The sequence below is a fragment of the Ascaphus truei genome, chromosome 1 (assembly GCF_040206685.1).
Source record: "Ascaphus truei isolate aAscTru1 chromosome 1, aAscTru1.hap1, whole genome shotgun sequence".
Classification (NCBI taxonomy): Eukaryota; Metazoa; Chordata; class Amphibia; order Anura; family Ascaphidae; genus Ascaphus; species Ascaphus truei.
In genome coordinates, this window is record NC_134483.1 from 4,955,514 (window position 1) to 4,977,041 (window position 21,528).

Consider the following 21,528-nt stretch of genomic DNA (forward strand, 5'->3'; position numbering starts at 1 on the left):
CTCAACAGTTCTCGAGAGCATTGACCCGGCATATTTGTCGTCAATACTGGTTGGCGGAGATTTTAACATGGTACTCAACCCTGCTGACGACAAATCATCCACTGCGGGCCGCCCCTATACAACACTCTCCCAACAAATAGGGAAAAGGTTTAGGGGGATTATAAAAGATTTCTCTTTAATAGACGTTTGGAGATCCCAGCACCAGGGCCAGCGAGACTACACCTTTTATTCAGCGCCTCACCAGACCTATTCTCGAATAGACTATTTCATAGTAACTAAAAACATCCTAGAGGCAGTGTGCAAATCAGACATAGGCCCAATTACGTGGTCTGACCATGCTCCCATTACTCTAACCTTATCAATCCCATTTACAAAATCAAATGTTTATTCATGGAGACTAAACGACTCTTTGCTGAACCATCCTGAGATAGAAAAGAGGTCAAAGCAGCACTTAAGGATTACTTCTTTTTTAACTCAGGATCAGTCACCTCTCCGACAATCCTGTGAGAAGCCCATAAGGCCTCAATCAGAGGGAAACTCATCTCTATTGCAGCCCACAGGAAAAAGGTCAAACTAAAATTACTCAAAGACCTCACGGATACCATCATCGAATTAGAACAATCACATAAAACCGCCCCATCTAAGAAAATATACAAATTATTAACTGCTGCCAGACTAAAATTAAAACCGGCCCAACTAGAGGATGTAGAGAAAGCTCTAAAATGGACGAACCAGCAGTATTATGATAAAGGTAACAAGGCAGACAGACTCCTAGCCAGTAAACTGAGAGGGGTTCAGAAAAGATCCCAAATAACGGCAATCAAGAATAGGTCTGGTGAAATACAATATAATGATAAAAAAAATAGCTGCGGAATTCACCAAATTCTATACCAAATTCTATAACTTGAGATCCCAGAATGGCCGAACCGAACCTAATGCTGCGGAAGCCATAAAAAAATATCTGGAGAAATGTCACCTCCCTACAGTAACGGAGGAGGAAAACGCGATACTTAACGCGGAAATTTCGAAAGAAGAATTAGAAGCAGCAGTGAAAGTACTGAAGGTGTCAAAGTCCCCTGGCCTAGACGTGTTCACAAATGTGAATTACAAAAGATTCTTACCTATACTATCCACGCATCTACTGAAGATGTTCAATTTCTTCATGGAAGGGAACCCAATCCCGACCTCTATGTCTCTAGCTTACCTAGCCATAATACATAAAGATGGAAGAGACCCGATGCAATGTGGAAGTTATCGCCCAATCTCCCTCCTGAACAACGACCTTAAATTGTATAGTAAAATTCAAGCAAATCGACTGAACCCTATCTTACCCAGGCTCATAAACATAGACCAAGTCGGATTTGTAGCGGGCAGGCAAGCCTCAGATAATACCCGTAAAATAATTAATATAATAGACCATGTTCACCTTACAGGAACCAAAGCAATCCTACTAAGCTTAGACGTGGAGAAGGCGTTCGACAGAATTGACTGGTTGTTCTTAGATAGCACCCTACGTAAATTTGGATTCAAAGACTCATACTTAGAGGGTGTCCGTAGACTTTACCAAGACCCTTCATCAATGGTGAAACTCCCAGGGGGCAACCTACAACGATTCAATATTAAAAACGGCACCAGACAAGGATGCCCTTTATCTCCTCTCCTCTTTGCACTGACAATAGAACCTCTAGCATCAAGAATTCGAGAAAACGTAGACATCCGAGAGATAAGCATCGGAAACAAACAATATAAGATTTCGTTATTTGCAGACGATATAATCCTAACGCTATCCCAACCCCAAATTTCTCTCCCTAATCTCCAAAAAGAACTTGAAGACTTCGGCATAATCTCATGGTACAAAATTAATAGCGATAAGTCTGAAGCAGTAAACCTAAATCTACCAGAGCCAGAGGTGAAATTACTAAAGCTTAATTTCAATTATCGCTGGAGTTCCTCATACATTAAATATCTAGGAGTAAATGTATCCAGGAACTACCAGTCTCTATACCAAGCAAATTACCCAGCCCTATTTCGGAAAATTAAGACCGACCTAGACAAATGGAACGGCTACAAAATTTCATGGATCGGGAGAATGATCTCGGTCAAAATGAACATACTCCCCCGCTTGCTATACTATTTCCAGACCCTCCCGGTCCACATCCCTGGCTCAGAATTGAAAGATCTACAAAAGCAAATATTCCACTTTATCTGGCAAGGTAAAAAACCTAGAACCGCTAGGTCAGTTCTGCTCACGTCAAGGGGGAGAGGAGGCCTTGGAGTCCCCGACATACTAAGATACTACCAGGCCACACAACTTAGACAGGTAGTAGTATGGAATGCTGAACCAGATCAATATTGCTGGTTAGATATAGAATCACAATACGCCGGCATGCCCTCTCTGCCAGCTTGTCTTTGGTCTCTGAATAAGGGAGACACATTACCTAGTAAATTTAGCCTTGGGTCAATGAGACACACATGGGAGATCTGGACGAAAACTAAACTCAAATTTAAACTCGCAGCCACCAACTCTCAACTCAATCCAATCTTCAAAAACCCTAAATTCCCCCCTGGCTGTGAGCCCAATTCGACCAATTTAAATAAAAAAACATCAGAGTAATCGCTGACCTGCTGAGCTTAGGGCAATTCCTGAGCTACCAAAGCCTTAAAAACAAATATGAACTTCCAGAACTAAATGCGTTCAAATATCTCCAGATTCGACACTTTTTACAATCATTATCTCCCACATTGGAGTTTCCCACTCTCACTAGGTTCGAAAGGCTGTGCCAGAACACTGCACACCAGAAAGGCCTCATAACGCAGATCTACGCTGAAATGGAGACAGCAACAGATCCCCCACCCACGACTATATGCAAAAGTGGGAGGTGGAATTAAATATAACCATAGAAAGAGAGGACTGGGAAAGTATATGGGAGACTGCCTCAGGAACTTCCATATGTACCACGACCAAAGAAAATATATACAAAATACTGTTCCACTGGTATCTTACCCCAGTTAGATTAAGACAAATCTACCCTCTGGCCTCCGATCTATGCTGGAGAGGATGCGGACAAAAGGGGGACATGGCCCACATATGGTGGTCATGCCCGGAGATTCAGAAATATTGGTCAACTATACAAAATATAATAAAAGAGGTCACAGGCCTCACCATACCTGTTAAACCGTTAACCTACTTGTTGGCCAGGCCAACAGAGATTGCTGACCGCCCAACAAGAAAATTAATCTCCTTCATTCTTACAGCGGCCAGATGTGCGGTGGCCGCCTCGTGGAAGAGGGTATCGCCCCCCCAAGCAAACAGTGAAAAGAAGAATTCACGAAGTAATGCTCATGGAAAAACTCACAGCCTTCTTGAAGAGATCCACATGGTCCTTTTATAACATTTGGGAACCATGGCTGACCCAACCCACAGATAGAAGACCCCATCTGACACCAGAAGGGAAATAATGACCTAGTAAAAAATATAAACTAGATAGAGAATGTTTGGTTGCTTAGCTAAGGAGGGAAGACAAGCCCCCCTCACCCCCCTCCCTTTTTCTGTTTCTCCCCCTACCCTCTTTCTCTCTTTCTCTCCCTCGCCTGCCCTCCTGGGTCTGTTAATAGGACCGGAGCCGCGGCGAGTCTATTGGTGTGTAAAAAGGAAAAAATCCTGTATAAGGTTATGTTGAAATGTATGTACATTGTATAAATGCCTAATAAATTTTTTTGAAAAAAAAAAAAAGTTATTTCACTCTCTTTTTGGTCTCTCTGCCCCTCTTGTCCTAAGATCCTTTTAGTAGCTACCCAGTAAACTCTGCAATACTTGGAAGAATGTAGAGGCATAAAGAAGAATCTTGTGTAGCAGGGTATTCCTCCTGGCCACTGGTGGCGTTTACACAGCTCCTCAGACTGACTCTGTAGAGACAGGGATGGAATAAAAGAACTATGTCCTTGAACTCTGACACTGAGCAGGGAATGAAACATTGTGTCTGTGACATGTGGAGTCAGAGCTGCTGGAGCACGTGAGGTGCTAGGACAGTTATGGGAGCTAGTAAGGCTTCCTGGACTAGGCCAGAACTTACCCCCTAAGCCCCAGGTAGTACCCTTACTGTAGATAAGTGTGTGCGGGATCGCCAACAGCACAGGGATTAACCTTACATAGTAGTTACATAGTAGATGAGGTTGAAAAAAGACGTAGGTCCATCAAGTTCAACCTATGCTAAATTTAGACAACAGAAACTTTATCCTATATCTATACTTACTTATTGATCCAGAGGAAGGCAAACAAAAAACCCCATTAAGGGGGAAAATTAATTCCTTCCTGACTCCAAGAATTGGCAATCGGACTAATCCTTGGATCAACATCCTTCCCATGTATACTTATTTGGTATATCCCTGTATACCTTTCCCATCTAAAAAGATGTCCAACCTTTTTTTGAACAAATCTATTGTATCTGCCATCACAGTCTCCATGGGTAATGAATTCCACATTTTAACTGCCCTTACTGTAAAAAACCCTTTCCTTTGTTGCTGGTGAAATTTCCTTTCCTCCAACCTTAAGGGATGGCCAGAGTCCTTTGTACTGCCCGTGGGATGAATAGTTCTTTTGAAAGCTCCTTGTATTGTCCCCAAATATATTTGTATATAGTTATCATATCCCCTCTTAGACGCCTCTTTTCTAATGTAAATAAATCTAATTTAGCTAGTCTCTCCTCATAAGTTAGAATGTCAATCCCCTTTATTAATTTGGTGGCTCTTCTCTGCACTCTCTCTAGTTCCATAATGTCTTTTCTTAGGATTCTGTAGCAAGATACCTCAGCGGAGCAGGAATCAGACTGTGTGTGAGTTACTCCAGCTGGTGGCAGCACCGCGTGGCAAACCCGGACGTGATGGGCTTGGTGTCGGAGACCCTGCGGCATGGGACCTGACCACCCCCATCTTGGAAGCATCTCCTGGTTAGGCAATACCAGGAAGGTAGAGTGCACCAACGATACATGAGGGTAGAGCTGCCCTCACATATACACGTGGGACAAGGGAGGCTCTGATGGACACAGGGTTACCGGTGCTCAGGGTACTCTAAGTATTGGGGAGAGACAAGCACCTTTATTATTGCACTGTTATTGTTATTGTATTGCTGTGTTGCATGTTGTTCTCTTTGGCATACTGTGGGCTCACAGTAAAGACCTATTGCATAACCTGTGTGAGTGTGATTTCTGGGTTATAAAGTATAGGTATACCGGTTCCCGTGAGGAGCTATCCCGCCAACGCTGGGATCCTTACTGAATGGAGGCGCTGCACCCATTCACCCCAGGCTCCCCACTAGCGGAGGCTTAGCCCCTGTAAGCCAACAGGTAGCACCATAGCGCATAATGCCTGCAGTTTCCCTTAGGGGTAGGGAAGGGGTGTTACACTTGTATCCCCTCTTACATCTCAGCAATAATCTCCTGCTATACCCCTTCTAACTCTGCTGAATGCAATCTCCTCTCTGCTCCATTTGTCTTAGTGGTATTCTCTCGTCTAAAAAACTTTTACTCTTTTGTCTCCCTTGCTGTGCAACTCCCTCCTCCTCAGCCTTCACCAATCCACATCTCTACCCATCTTCAAGTCCCGCCTGAAATATCATCTTTTCAATGAAATATTTGCTTAGTCTGGGCCCGTGGCTAGTCCTTGGACATCTGATGCACTTTATTGCTCCATCAAAATGTTTTATATTGCACTTGCACCTATTGTATTCTGTAAATCTCCCATTATTCCAGTTAGATTGTAAAATCGGTATGGTTGGGACTCTTGTGTCCCCACTGTTTTAACTTCCTGTTTAACACACTTGTGAAATTGTGTATATTATCACCGTCTTTGTAATTCTGTAAAGCATTGGTGGGGCTATATAAATAAAATATACATACATACACCTTGTGGTGCTGAAAGACACCATACAGCACATTGACATGAATGAGCAGTAGTGGTTGTCGGGGTCTCCCAGACATCCTGCTCCTAGCCATAGTTCCTTCTTTGTCCACCAGGTGTGCTGTTGCGTTCTGTCTGCTCTGGGGTTCCTTTGTCTGTCTTCTTGTTGCTCCTGTCTGTCCTTATAGTTCCTGCTTCCTGTTCTGTTCCTTTGCCTTTGTTTTGTGACAGACTCCTATGCTTATGCTTCTTTCCAGTTTTGTTCCTGTTCTGAGTCCTGTGCATATTAAAGGCCTTTGCTATTTAACTAGATTGCCCCAGTCTGTTTCATACATAGTAGTTGATGAGGTTGAAAAAAAGACGTACGTCCATCAAGTTCAACCTATGCTAAATTTAGACAACAGATACTTTATCCTATATCTATACTTATTGATCCAGAGGAAGGCAAATAAAAAACCCCATTAAGGGGAAAAATTAATTACTTCCTGACTCCAAGAATTGGCAAATCGGATTAATCCCTGGAACAACATCCTTCCCATGTATACTTATTTGGTATATCCCTGTACACCTCTCCTATCTAAAAAGATGTCCAACCTTTTTTTGAACAAATCTATTGTATCTGCCGTCACAGTCTCCATGGGTAATCAATTCCACATTTTAACTGCCCTTACTGTAAAGAACCCTTTCCTTTGTTGCTGGTGAAATCTCCTTTCCTCCAACCTTAAGGGATGGCCCAGAGTCCTTTGTACTGCCCGTGGGATGAATAGTTTCTTGCTAGCAAGTACCAGACCTGTCCCTGCTCCCTAGTCTCAGTTCCTGCTCCCCTGCCCAGTTCCTGCTCCCTTGTCCTGCTCCTGCCCTCCTGTTGCCAAACCCTGCGTGTGACCCCGACGTTCCTACTTGCTGCCTGCTTCCGACCTCTGTATGACAAGAAAAGTGTCAAGGGAGGAAGGAGGAGAGTTAGGAAGAGGTGTAGGATGGGAGGAAGAAACAGAGGGGATGTTCTGACGTATGGATTCCACCTTTTCCTTAAAATAGTCATCAAAGTCCTGAGCGGAGATGGAGGAAGGAGAGGCAGCTGAGGGTGGTTTGAGTAGAGTATCAAAGACAGAGAACAGTCGGCGTGGGTTAGACTTGTGCATGTTGATTAGTGAAGAAAAGTAGGCTTGTTTAGCTTGCGAGAGGGCAGAGTTGAAACAGGATAGCATACATTTGTATTGAAGGAAGTCTGCGAGAGAATGAGATTTCCTCCAGAGGTGTTCAGAGGAACGAGTGGAGGAACGCAGCATGCGCGTGTGTGAATTTAGCCGGGGTTAGAAGGGCGAGTGCGGCTGAGAGAAAGCGGGGCATGTAGATCAAGAGAGGAGGACAAGGCAGAGTTGTAGTTCCTAACCAGGTGATGAAGCAATATGTCTTTTGGCGCGGCGGCATAGCGAAGGCCACGTCATGGCGGTGGATCAGCCTATGAGGCCGAACCAGCTGTGCGACGTCATGGCCGCGCTCCCACCATGCCCCCAGTCTAAGAGTGCAGGGAGAATACACTGGTCAAACAGTTTTTTCCCCCCAAATGCGATCCATCCTGTCCATTGATGGTCAGAGTCCCATAACTCTGCATTTCCAACCTTTATACTGGTGTGGGAGAGACATATTGCTCCTTTAACTCTGCTGTATGTGGCATGTTCCAGAATTCTCAGCAGGTCTAGTGACTTCCTATGAGAGGCAATTAACCCTGAATATCCCCTAAATGAGATCATGCTACTTGTAACTAGATAACCTTGGTCTGCACAAAATGATATAATGGTACTCACCACCGACAATAAATACATCTATTTCATTCTTTATTGGCGTCAGATGTTCCTCTGTGTTAGGTTCTTCTTCCTCTGACTTAATCTCTAAACTCTCCAGTACAATCACTGGAAAACCTGCCAACGAGAAAAGGGAAATCCCTCATGTAAAGCTGGGAATGGGAAATCTTATTGTGATATCAATATACAGAAATATGTTATACTGATTCCTAAGGGGAAGAAGTAATTGATTTTACCTCGTCACTAACCCTTTGAGTGCTGAAAACACGGTCTAGAAAGCTTGGCCGCGACCAAAATGCTGCTGGCGTTCCATCCCCTAGAAACATTGCCTCTGGACATTTCCCCGTGATCTTTGCTCGCCCGACCCGACAAGCCAGGTCTGCTTCGCCCAACAACTGCATGTCCCGACCGACCACCCGCTCCGACAACTGCATCTTCAAATGTCCCCTGTGAGACTGCTACACTGCCTAGACAGGTCGCTTTGAAGCGCCATCTTTAAATGTCCCGATATAAGGGTACTCACCATCGACACCAAATGTAACCATTTCTCTCTTTAATGGGGTCAGATGATCCTCAGTGTTCGGCTCTTCTTCCTCTGACTTAATCTCTAACCTCTCCTGTACAATCACTGGAAAACCTGCCAACGAGAAAAGGGAAATCCCTCATGTAAAGCTGGGAGTGGGAAATCTTATTGTGATTTCACCTCCTCTGATATTGGTATAATACCTCTCGTAAAGAAATGTTTAACTAGCCCTTCTGGCAGAAAATGACAAAGAGTTGAAGACAAAATAGTCATATATTCCCTCCTTGCAGAATTCAGTCACCACAAAGAGTTGAAGACATATCTTACCTCCAAGTGGTTATATGAGAACACGAATTAATTAGTTTGGATGTTTGTCTCGCATAACTGCAAAATAATCAGATATTCCCTCTTTCCAGATTTCAGAGCCACCAAAATATTTACTATACTCACTTAACAAGCGTGGATCCATGCTGGTAGTGGGCAGTGCTCCTCTGTCCATGCTGGTAGTGGGCAGTGCCCCTCCGTCCATGCTGGTAGTGGGCAGTGCTCCTCTGTCCATGATGGTAGCGGGCAGTGCTCCTCTGTCCATGCTGGTAGTGGGCAGTGCCCCTCTGTCCGTGCTGGTAGTGGGCAGTGCCCCTCTGTCTGTGCTGGTAGGGGGCAGTGCACCTCTGTCGATACTGGTAGTGGGCAGTGCGCCTCTGTCCATGCTGGTAGCGGGCAGTGCGCCTCTGTCCATGCTGGTAGCGGGCAGTGCGCCTCTGTCCATGCTGGTAGCGGGCAGTGCGCCTCTGTCCATGCTGGTAGCGGGCAGTGCGCCTCTGTCCATGCTGGTAGTGGGCAGTGCGCCTCTGTCCATGCTGGTAGCGGGCAGTGCGCCTCTGTCCATTCTGGTAGCGGGCAGTGCGCCTCTGTCCATGTTGGTAGTGGGCAGTGCTTCTCTGTCCATGCTGGTAGTGGGCAGTGCCCCTCTGTCCATGCTGGTAGTGGGCAGTGCCCCTCGGAAGGTGCTGAGATAGGAGACTCCTTGATTTATATTTGTTGGGTGACAGCTGTGCCTCTATAAAAGAGAAGAAATGTAATTAGTATGATCTGTTTTCTTGGACAAATATACAGCATTTAGTATAAGCATTCAAACCTAGTATTATTAATACATTAAAGCCCCAAAAAGGAGTCAGAGGAGACAGGGGCGTCAAAACAAACATATGGTCCTTCCTCAAACAGGAACCTCATTTCAATCCCTGCAAATTACATGAATGGATCAGAATTAAGTTATAACATAACCACCTAGTATGCAAACCGCAGAATAAAGAGTCAGAGATCAGCAGCCATAGGAATAGTGATGTCCTCTTAGTGCAACATAGTAACACGCTGTACTGTCCTACAGTATGGGTAAAACCAGGTACATCTGGTGCTCCCGTTTGGCACCCGAGAGGCGGATAAATGCTCCTGAACACTGGCTTGGATTGCTCGTTTAAAACAAAGTATTTTGTGTGTGATAAGTTGTGTAATTTAGGGGACTTCCATAGGCATTGCTTGCAAGTACTGTACCCCCACCCCGCACAAGGAGAGGAACTGCAGTATTTGATGTACAAAATGTTGAAAGTACTTTGCCCCTGGGAGTCATCCTAAACATAAAGTACTTTGCCCCTGGGAGTCATCCTAAACATAAAGTACTTTGCCCCTGGGAGTCATCCTAAACATAAAGTACTTTGCCCCTGGGAGTCATCCTAAACATAAAGTACTGTGCCCCTGGGAGTCATCCTAAACATAAAGTACTTTGCCCCTGGGAGTCATCCTAAACATAAAGTACTTTGCCATTGGGAGTCATCCTAAACATAAAGTACTTTGCCCCTGGGAGTCATCCTAAACATAAAGTACTTTGCCCCTGGGAGTCATCCTAAACATAAAGTACTTTGCCCCTGGGAGTCATCCTAAACATAAAGTACTTTGCCGTTGGGAGTCATCCTAAACATAAAGTACTTTGCCGTTGGAAGTCATCCTAAACATAAATTACTTTGCCATTGGGAGTCATCCTAAACATAAAGTACTTTGCCCCTGGGAGTCATCCTAAACATAAAGTACTTTGCCCCTGGGAGTCATCCTAAACATAAGTACTTTGCCCCTGGGAGTCATCCTAAACATAAAGTACTTTGCCCCTGGGAGTCATCCTAAACATAAAGTACTTTGCCGTTGGGAGTCATCCTAAACATAAAGTACTTTGCCATTGGGAGTCATCCTAAACATAAAGTACTTTGTCCCTGGGAGTCATCCTAAACATAAAGTACTTTGCCCCTGGGAGTCATCCTAAACATAAAGTACTTTGCCCCTGGGAGTCATCCTAAACATAAAGTACTTTGCCGTTGGGAGTCATCCTAAACATAAAGTACTTTGCCGTTGGGAGTCATCCTAAACATAAAGTACTTTGCCGTTGGGAGTCATCCTAAACATAAAGTACTTTGCCCCTGGGAGTCATCCTAAACATAAAGTACTTTGCCCCTGGGAGTCATCCTAAACATAAAGTACTTTGCCCCTGGGAGTCATCCTAAACATAAAGTACTTTGCCCCTGGGAGTCATCCTAAACATAAAGTACTTTGCCGTTGGGAGTCATCCTAAACATAAAGTACTTTGCCGTTGGTACTGCCAGACCCGGTTGCTGTTAACCAGTTCTTAAATAAAATTGTAGTGCAGTCACTCCGCCTCCCACCGGGGTCTGAATCCTGAACAAGTAGCAGTACTGACACCACAGTGTCCCGTTACCTCACACATCTATGTAGAGAAAACATATAACATGGGTAAAATGGATATATTACTAATATCTCAGTATTACAGAGAAAACGAAACCCCGCTTATGAGAGCACTCAAGCCACTAAAGTATAGTAGTGATATGGTGATAAGTTTAAAAGATGGAAAACTATTTATACCCTAGAATTAATAACACACATCTTGGTTTTTGTATCATATGTTTAATGCCCTTTTATTAATGGTTTGGAGCACAGTTCCCAATAAAGTTTTCCACCTTTTAAACTTATCACCATATCCAGTGGTTGACAAATCACCAAAAAATCTACTCGCCACACAAAAAAATCTACTCGCCACCTAGTACCAAACGTGTGCTGCTTGGGCCAATATTTACTCGCCCGGGGGTTAAATCCACTCGCCCGGGGCGAGCAAATGTATAGGTTTGTCGAACACTGACCATATCACTTTAGTGGCTTGAGTGCTCTCATAAGCGGGGGTTCTTTTTCTCTGTGTTTATAGCTGTAGCCATGTACCCCTTGGCTCCTAAATTCCTCTACCTAACATATAAGCCCTGGTACCAGCGCAGGCAGTGTGGGGGTTAATCCCATGCTCTTGCTGCAGTAAGTAACTCCCTAGTAGTTACAGGAGGGGTGTGCCCGAGGTACTGCCCACCTACCGGGGCTATGACCTAGGACCCTCCCTTGGTAACAAAAAGGGGCTACAGCTCAAATGATGGTGTTCTGTCCTCTCCTCCGGGGGAGGAGGGGGAAGAGTTATGTTCTCTCATGTTGAGCCAGGGATCTGGTTCATGTCCCCTCCCTCAGGGGAGTGGGAGCAGATACCCCATATCCCACCAGGGGATAAGGGAGCTGAGGAGAGACTCTTGGGGCCCCAAGCTCCTGGAGTTGGCTTCAGAGACCAAAAATAACTATGCTGTGCTCTGAAGACAAAGACCCCATTGTTTTACGCCTGCCTGAGGATGCGGTTATTCAGGGGGAGGCAGAGAGATTTCCTGCAGGGGCTGCTCCTTTCTATGATAGGCACCGAAGGATGGAGGCGCTGCACCAAAGAGAAAGAAGAAAATATCCAAAAGCCTGTCCTGTTTATCCCCAGTACCATCAGTGGACGCTCAGAATCCTGAGAGCCTACAGGTGAGCAGCACTACACCCGGTATCCATGACCAAATCTCCCGTAGGAGGGGGTGGAGGGGGAGAAGGGGGTTAGTTACATAGCTATTACCTACCCCCGATTGTAGCACCGTCCCATCTCACTAGACTTGGCTTCAAGCTATTGCGAGGTTCCTTTCCCTTTTCCCGAGTACGTTTAATATCTCAGTATTACCTGCTTGCTGTGTGTGAGTTCTGCCTGTGATTACTCTCTGTATTCCTCCCTCACTGCTCCCAGTCCCCTGCTGCCCAGAAGAGCAGCTAATGAATGTCTGAAGGTTCCCTATTGTGTGGGACGGTGTTTCTCAACACTTTGTGCTCGCGGCACACGTGGAAAAGAAGTTTTGCTTTGCGGGACGCTCAAATTAAATTTGATTGGTTTGTCTGGATACTTGGGCTATAGCCAGGAACTGGGACCAAATAGTATGTCATCACCAATACTGCCAACTGAGCAGAGGCAAAGGAACTCGCCAACCGGTTTCACCTCACCCGGGATTCGAACTCAGGATCTTTGGATGGAAAATTTTAATTGAGAATAAGGATTTAGGTTTAAAAATAAAATGACATATTTTTGTAAATTTATATTTTTTACCCAGCCGTATCTCTGTAACCAAGGATGGAAAGTAACGTTGGATATTGGGCTCCAAGGTTTCCAAATGCTCCACCACGAGACAATGTCTTCTGTTAGGGTTTTGGGTCTTAGAGGAAACATTTCAAGATTACCCTCTATAGCTCTATCTTTCCAGATAACTGTTGTTATTTTTTTTTATAAATGTACAAAGAGAGAGTTCCACACGCTCAGCCAGGGCAGTATCCAGGGAGCACCGGGGTAACTAGCATTAACAATAGAAAGGGAGACGTGTGTCTCTCCAGAGATGGAGTGAAACAGGAATCCCATATTGTGTGCACACACCAGATGCCAATGGGAATCAAATGGATGTGATGGGTTTTTGCACTATCGTAGGTCATACACCATGTACTCAAATATAACATCCTTCAGGTGTACAAGGCAGGTAAACTGATTTGAAGTAAAAAAAATATGCTTTAGTACACAAATATATAAAATAGTAGGGGTGAATATATAAACGAATAACTAATAAACACTATTAAAAGCCACCCCGAATTAGGCAGATGTGGCTATATTTAATACACTGTTTGTGTGTTCAACAATCCAACTAGCCTGCCTATTAGTTAAAGGCAAGAAGGTAGTAGATTTTTAGCCAATATATAAATGAGCCTAAGGGTGGTTAGGATGCATGGGATGCAAATCCTTTAGCAGCGCTGTCTACTTAATAATAATTCATTCATTAAAGTAACCCTAATGATATGCCGCAGGCACACTGGTAACCCAGGGAGAGTTGGCGATGGTAAGTATGATGAGTTACATACTGTATAGGGCTATAAGATGGTATGTTTACTGACCCTCAATGTTGCCCAAAATAGTAGTGGACGTGGTAAAAAGAGCTACTTGAAGGGCTAACAGTCTAGGGATATGCACAAATTTGTTGCTTAGGGTGGTCACCAAACACTTCCCGACACCCGTAAGGGTGCTTGTGGAACACTCAGGAGCGTTGGTTATTCCCCTTTGCTGGCGTGTTACTAACCGTTGCCCATATGGTCTGTGGCCGGCGGTTCACCTATTGCGGCCAGTAATGTCCCGGAACTCAGAGAACAGAACATAGAGATGTGTAGTGTTATAATCTTAGCCTGGGGATATGGCGCCGTCACCCGCGCGGAGGCTGGGAAGTGACCCGCGTGGAGCAGGTGCTTTCCCTGGCCATGGTGGACAGGCCATGGGGGGCGTGCTTGGGGCCTCACGGAGCTGGTGAATGGACTGTCGCGCCTGTCGAGCCCCTTCCCGCTTCCGCCCGCAAGTCGCATGGACGCGATCACTGCCTTAAGGTAGTCACCAAACGCTTCCCCACAACCCGTTAGGGTGCTTGTGAAACACCCAGGAGCATTGGTTATTCCCCTATGCTGTGTTCATATTTAGCACTACCCATGGGGTCGATGACTGGCGGTAATTAAGAACAATCTAAATATCAAGTGGAAGTCTTATTGTTGCAATATTGACTCCTGTAAAATTGACATTTTGTTTTTAAAATACAAGTGACTCGTCCTCTTGTGACGCATGGAAGGTCTGGCAGGTCATTCTTCAGGTATCAATAATAACGCAGAGATAAAGATTTTTAATGACGAAGAGGTTAACAAAATATTATTTAAATCCACACACGAGGCTTTTGGTCCTGATAGACCTACAGATTATAGGGAATCTATAACATAGAATTGTTCTCACATGGTAACACACTCACTGAATATTATAAACAAAAATTGAGGGTTCAGAATTCGGAATCGCCCTACGATTGTCAGTGATAATCCAGAATTTTGCAAAAATTGATGCAGAATTCTTAATAGGGCATCTATTGATCTCATTTTACTGGTAGTAGAAGAAGTTGGTAATCAACTAAGTCAGGTTAGACATGATATTTTAAAAGCCGAAATCATCATTGAACCAACTCTTGGTTACATGCCCTTCTGCTTACCAAAGTTGGCTTAGGTTTAAGTACCTCCTCAAGATCTTTGTCATTGAGCAATAGGTGCCAATGTCTGGATAAAACACTTTTGATGGAGTCCCACTGGTTGTTAAATGTCCCAATTAACCCAATTATTTTAGTTTCCTGGGCTGCTGGTGGTTTTGGTGCTAGAAGTGTGCTCCGATCAGAGTATTTTGCACATTTTTATGCTTTTTGAGGCAAGATTTGCTGTATCCTCTCTCGATGAATCTCAAGAGTCATGTCTTTCGCCCGTTTTTTAAACTCATTTAGCGTGGAGCAGTTCCTGTGTATGTGCAGGAATTGATCCTCCGGGATGTTTGTGACCAAATGCCATGGGTGGTGTGTGTCAGCTCTTAGGCTGCGAACCCGCTGCGGCCGGCGGCGCGCGGCGGGCCACCAGCTCCTTTCCTCCAGTCTGAAGGTCCCCGCTGGCTCCTTCAGACATGGCTGACTGTGTGCTGTTACGCGTCAGCCGGCCGATGCTGCAAGCTTCTTGTGATCAGAAGCGCTGACGCGTCACGTGGTGCAGCAGTCAGCCAATGAGGAGGGAAAGGAGGCGGCTACGGGGAGGGAGGCGGGCCACCCTGTCTGTGCAGCCGTGCATAGCGCCGCCCCCCCTCTGGTGCCCGTTTCGCAGGCTTCCCCTGCTCCGGGAGGGGGGAGAGGAGGGGGCTCCGGGAGGGGGGGGGAGAGGGACCGACATATTTGGGGGTGGGGGGGGAACAGCACGAGAGCCTCCCGCTCAAACCACGCCCCCCACTCAAACCACGCCCCCCACTCAAACCACGCCCCCAGCTCCCGCTCCCTACAGACCGCAGGGAGCAGTCAATTGCAGGGGCTGAGGGCTGCTGTGGAGCTGAGGGGCTGCTGTGGAGCTGAGGGGCTGCAGCGCTGTGCTGTGGGGCTGTGTGAAGGTCCCCTCACGTCATTGCTGCGCCCCCCATCCGTTTTGGCCACGCCCCCGTTCCCGCCCCCCTCCCGGCTCCCTACAGACCGCATATCGCGGTCTGTGCCTGTCAGCGCGCCACCTGTCTGCAGTGCGGGCGCGCTGACTGAGGGAGAGGGGCCTTAGTCTTAGAAGGCTATTGGTAGAGGCTGTCACGGGAGACCAGGTACTTTCTACACCAATTATATATTACCGGGCTCATTCATTAGGCAAAACATGATAGTAAAAACAAATTGTAATTTATGTAGGTAAACCCACGTACAACAAGGAGAGATACACAAGAAACAGTTACAAATACTTACTTGGTGCCTGGGGGAATAATATAGGCTTTTCTAGGTGCAGGGCTCCCGCTTGGATGAGCATACTCTGCCCGAGATATACACCCGGTTCTCCTGGTCCTCTTTTCGGCTTCAGTTCTGTAACGGAGTGCTCACCACAAACAGGGTGTGACCGCGGGGCTGAGGTGGGGATTGACAAAACACCAACCTCCAGCCGTGAGGGCGCGTCCGGAGTGTAGATTGGATGTGGTAGCCGGGTCGGGGTTGGAGAGGTCAGAATGGTAGCAGATACTTGCCGTAGCGGGGTTGGAGAGTTGCGGATCGTCGAGGATACTTGCCGAGTTCGGGGATTGGGGAGGTGCGGATCATCGTTGGTAAGCCGGGGTCAGGAGTAGAGAAGAGCAGAGTCCAGAGAAAGCCAAGGTCAGACAAGACAGGACGTGGATACAAGACACAGGTTCAATATGCAAGGAGGCAGGAATTGCAGTCAGCACTTCGCACAGATGAAGTGTTATGCTCAGCCAATTTGCCAGAGGGCTGGCAGAGCAAATAAAGGTGAGATGGTCCAATGAGCTGCAGCCTGGTATAAGACTCACCAGTATTCCTCGTTGAGATTGGCTGGTAGGATGTCAGCAGCAGGTGTGGGGAATAGCCCTGAAGCCAGGAGATGATTCAGCGCGTGCGAGCGCCGCCCGTGCATAGCGTGTGTGCGCTGCACTCCGGTGACATCACCGCACGAGGGTAGCCTGGAGGCGGGACCAGCAGGGATGGTATTATCTCCAGTGCGGGATCCGTGCGCGCGCCCCCAGGCTGACGGCTGGTACCAGCAGATGTGTGAGATGTGTCACAGGCAGAGGGGGAAGCGGGGGACCTGATCGCAGTTTGGGGTAGGTGGAGACTGCACCGAGTGCACCGCGGACAAGTTCCCAGCCACGACCGCTGCGTTCAAAAAGGAGAACTTGGTCCTCACATCCGACTTAAGTCTCTGCGAGGCAAACTTTTCAGGCTTCCAAACGAAGCCGGTTGCTCTGTTATTTCGAACAGAGTAACTTTGAAAAGCCCACCGAGCGTCATCGACTCCAAGTCATTGGTTACACACACTCGCTCTCTTGGTCAGCACCTTAAATACACTCCGCTGGGCTATCCCCAGAATGGAGGGGGAAGTAGCAGCCAATCGGAGCATGGGAATCCCTCCCCGCCAGCCAATAGAAAGAGGGGCTCATCCCTCAGCTGACGTCAGAGGAGTAGGCGTGAAAAGCAGGCTCGAAAAGCCGGGTGAGCGAGAAATATGATTTTAGCCAAGAGGAGAGCAGACTCTATGGCTGCATCCTCCCTGGCTAACTCATTGCCACCTGCAGGGCCGGCTCCAACAAGTCTGGAAACTACGAAAGGTGTCTACACGGGTGCCCTTAGTAGTCCGGACCTGGCCATTCGCCCTTTCCTCACCCACCAAACGTTTTCACACCTCTGGACATCCTCTCCCTTTTGAACTACGGACCCTATGCAGACTTGTGGCACCTTAACTGGCAGACTGCATAGAGCCTTATAATAAATGTATCAAACATTGGGAAACATATTTTAATACATGGGGAACCTTGGGGAGACTCATGACTGTAAGAGACTTAGGTCTGAGATATCAGGGTTCGAAAACCAGGAGTCTGGGGGACGCTGGCCAGCCCCGGTGTAATTCCACTCGCGTACCGGCAAATCATGCCTGCTCGCCGGGTAGAATTAAGGTAATACCGGTAGCTCCGGCCCCCGAACTCCTGCAAACAAAATAATTGTATTATTACCCAAATACCCCACCTAAAATTTACACACAGCAAGTATCATGGTCTGGGACAAAGTGAACATGGAAGGTGAAAAAAGCTGGGGGTCACTTTAACTTTGCATGTAGAGATATCTGGCCCCTGGCTTATAGTGCTAGGTAGCTTGCCAGAGACCCACGGGACCCAAGGCCAACCAGAGGGCATGACCTTTAATATGAAGCCTGGTTACTCTTGCCCGTCACAGAGGCCTTTTTCCTAAAAAACGTGGTTTTGAGGTTACCAGTGGCCTCCCGGGTAACCGTCAGATCTAAAAAGTTTAGCGATACCTTGTTTGTTTCAAAGGTGAGTTTCAGGTTATGGTAATTTGTATTCAAGATGTTAATGAATTCAATCAGGATGGCCTCCGTACCCTTCCACAACATAAACACATCATCTGTGAAGCAAATCCAACGCTCCACGCGCTGTGTAAAGCAATCCAGGCCTTCGCAAAACAGAGTGACCTCTTCCCGCCAGCCAAGGTACGATTGGCATATGTGGGGGCGCACGTGGTGCCCATGGCCGTACCTTAGATCTGGTGGTATATTCGATTGTTGAATAAAAAGTAATTGTGTCAAAGGACATAGTCCAACATTTTAAGAGTAAAGTCACTGTGTTTGGCGAGGTGTGTAACCCTTGATTTAAAAAAAATAAATATGTTGTACAGCGTATGTAAATGTGTTTTTGATGTATTTTATTTATTTTACTTTATTAAACCTTTCTGAACACCACACACACACATACATCCACATACACACACACACACACACACACGGCAGCGGCGCGAAAACATTCTTTTCCCAATCTCCCCCCTCCCTGTCGGCCGGCTCCACGATCACTGCCGTGCGCGCGCGGGCCCATCATAGAGATGCTGATTAACCACAGCCAACTATAACTGCCGCGCGCACACGGGGGAGCAAGCGCGCCCTCTATAGAACAGCTCTTAGTCAGCCTCTCTATAAAAGGACGCACGCGCGCGCACAGCAGTGATAGGGGAGCCGGCCGACAGGGGGGGAAGATTGGGGAAAAAAAGTTTTCCGCTGCTCCCGCCGCTGTGTATGTGTGTGTATGTATGTGTGTATGTATGTGTGTGTGTGTATGTATGTGTGTATGTATGTATGTATGTATGTGGTGTTTAGAAAGGTTTAATAAATAAAATACATCAAAATCACATTTACATACGCAAGTGTATATATATGAACATACAGTAATATTTACAGTTGCTTTATGCTTTACTGTGGAGGGTTTTTGTCACTTTTTTTACCCACCATAACCTTAATGACAGTGGTGATTACCTAGTCTAGTCTCAAACCTGCAAGCCATTAAGACCAAACTCACACTGATGATACCCATCAAGGTTGAAACATGTATGTGCGTAGGTCTAATGGCTTTGCATCTCATCCCAGCCTCTGTTTAAAAGCTGTGTTTAAAACAGCATGCATTGGCTTGAGGATTGGCTTGTGTAATACGAGCTTGAGACAAAAGGTGGCACTGAGTGCTCATTTGCATGTCATTTCCCAGAATCCCTTGCTGCAGTGGAAGTGCTGTATGCTGGGTGACAATGGGGAAAGACAGGGTTGCAGACCTGTCTAAGACATGCAAATGAACATACAGTAATATTTACAGTTGCTATATATATATACACACACACACACACACACACACAGTACCTTCCAAGACTGTCGCTCACAGCATACACACAGAAAGCGTGTGTCACGTGCACGCGGGCTCGCTGGGGCACGCACACACTATATTACGGGCCTTATATTCTCTATAATGTAGCTATCCCTTGTTGATGACAATGTTGCCACATTTGTCGGATGGTTTAATTACGTGTATTATGGAGGAATCCTCCTGTAATTCATTCAGGGCCTTTAGTTCTGTATTGTTTAGGTTTCTCTTGTCAAGTGGTGTAGGAATGCTCAGTAAGTCTCTGTAAGTGGTGTAGGAATGCTCTGTAAGTCTCTGTAAGTGGTGTAGGAATGCTCAGTAAGTCTCTGTAAGTGGTGTAGGAATGCTCTGTAAGTCTCTGTAAGTGGTGTAGGAATGCTCAGTAAGTCTCTGTAAGTGGTGTAGGAATGCTCTGTAAGTCTCTGTAAGTGGTGTAGGAATGCTCTGTAAGTCTCTGTAAGTGGTGTAGGAATGCTCTGTAAGTCTTTGGTGACCAATTGGACGAACACTTCCACGTTAGCACATATGTCGGGGGGCGGTACATAAAACAGGTCCCGCGCTTGTAGAGGCCACTTGTTCTCCTTCCCCACTCCGAAGAAGAGTCTTGATGTTTAGAAGAACTTTTGTTTTTAGCCACCAAACCCCTTCACTCCCTGTACTCAAACCCTCGCTGACAATGCAACTAATGAAAGTATCCCATGCAATTATCTATACCACGACTGAAGATGCACTTGTAATAATATTAATAATAATAATGCTCTTTTACTCGGGTGTCTGTAGGTCTCCCAATTACCAGTTAGGCTGCGTCCATAGAGGATGGAGCTGCGCAGAGCCGCGCGGACGCTGAGACTCGCCTGTTCAAGCATGAGCGATTTCATGCGCACGCTGGCTCGCCTGCATGATCGGGAGGCGGGCAGTGACATCGCTGGGCCAATAGCCCGCGACGCACCGACGTCACGTCGCCGTGACGTTGACGCTGCTGTGCTGTGATTGGATGTTTTCAGCCGACAGCGCGTTGAAAAACAGCTTTGCCTGTCGGCTGAAAAATCCAACGCATCAGCACGCCTGCGGACGCTCGCGTGAGCCTCCTCTCAAGACATCCGCATTGAGGATGCCGGGGCTTAGCGCGGAACGTCCGCATGGCTCGGCGCTGACTGTCCTTCCATGGACGCAGCCTTTCAGTGTCAGGTCTTCAGGAAAGGGCCTCCCTTACACTGTCATTATCTTACTGCTCTTATCCCCACTGTCGGTACCTTGTTTGCCCGGTACTGTAATATAGCACAGATACAGGCACCTTAACAGTAGCCAACACCATTAAATATAACAGTTGTGTTATTCGTGATCAGATGGTACAATAATATGGCAATAATATGGCACAGGAACACTTGTTAATATACAATATGTAAGGGGCACACGTCACCGGTGATTGCAAAAGAGAATAATAACCGAGCTCAGAGTGACGGGGAACATATTCTGCAAGTCACAGCCTGGTGGCCACAGATAATGATTACCCCACTTTGGGGCAGAATATATAAAGGAGAATCAGTCTTGTATCCTCCCCAAAATAACCAAGGTGCAGTCATGCTGGCCTCTCTCTAACCCAGAGGATATATGTGTAATACACAACACGCTGGGGTTCCCATTACTGTATATTACAGTCTTCAGGGGTTAATCCACCAACATCTCTAACTATCTAAATATTACAATGTGGGAGAGATCCCTGTGACTCACAGCTCATGGACCCTCCGGTACCGGCAGCTCTCCTCTGTGGGTGCAGGATGGGCAGCAGCTGGACCTGTGGTTCCCCTCTTTGGGTGCAGGATGGGCAGCAGCTGGACCTGTGGTTCCCCTCTGTGGGTGCAGGATGGGTGCTGGACCTGTGGTTCCCCTCTGTGGGTGCAGGATGGGTGCTGGACCTGTGGTTCCCCTCTGTGGGTGCAAGATGGGTGCTGGACCTGTGGTTCCCCTCTGTGGGTGCAGGACCTGTGGTTCCCCTCTGTGGGTGCAGGATGGGTGCAGGACCTGTGGTTCCCCTCTGTGGGTGCAGGGCTGGGTGCTGGACCTGTGGTTCCCCTCTGTGGGTGCAGGACCTGTGGTTCTTCTCTGTGGGTGCAGGTTGGGTGCTGAACCTGTGGTTCCCC

General features: G+C 46.7%; 1 protein-coding gene across 1 annotated transcript in view; it reads right to left on the reverse strand.

Annotated features, from left to right (window-relative positions):
* Positions 1-21,229, reverse strand: part of LOC142470762 (uncharacterized) — a 65,139-nt gene extending 43,910 nt beyond the window's left edge. The window contains exons 1-4 of the mRNA XM_075577503.1: positions 21,119-21,229; positions 8,674-9,281; positions 8,224-8,337; positions 7,704-7,817 (exon numbers count right to left, since the gene is read on the reverse strand). Of these exons, the coding sequence (XP_075433618.1) occupies positions 7,704-7,817; positions 8,224-8,337; positions 8,674-9,202 (757 nt within the window). The 5' untranslated portion in view covers positions 9,203-9,281; positions 21,119-21,229. The remainder of the gene's footprint in view (positions 1-7,703; positions 7,818-8,223; positions 8,338-8,673; positions 9,282-21,118) is intronic.
* Between the last annotated feature and the right edge of the window lie 299 nt (positions 21,230-21,528).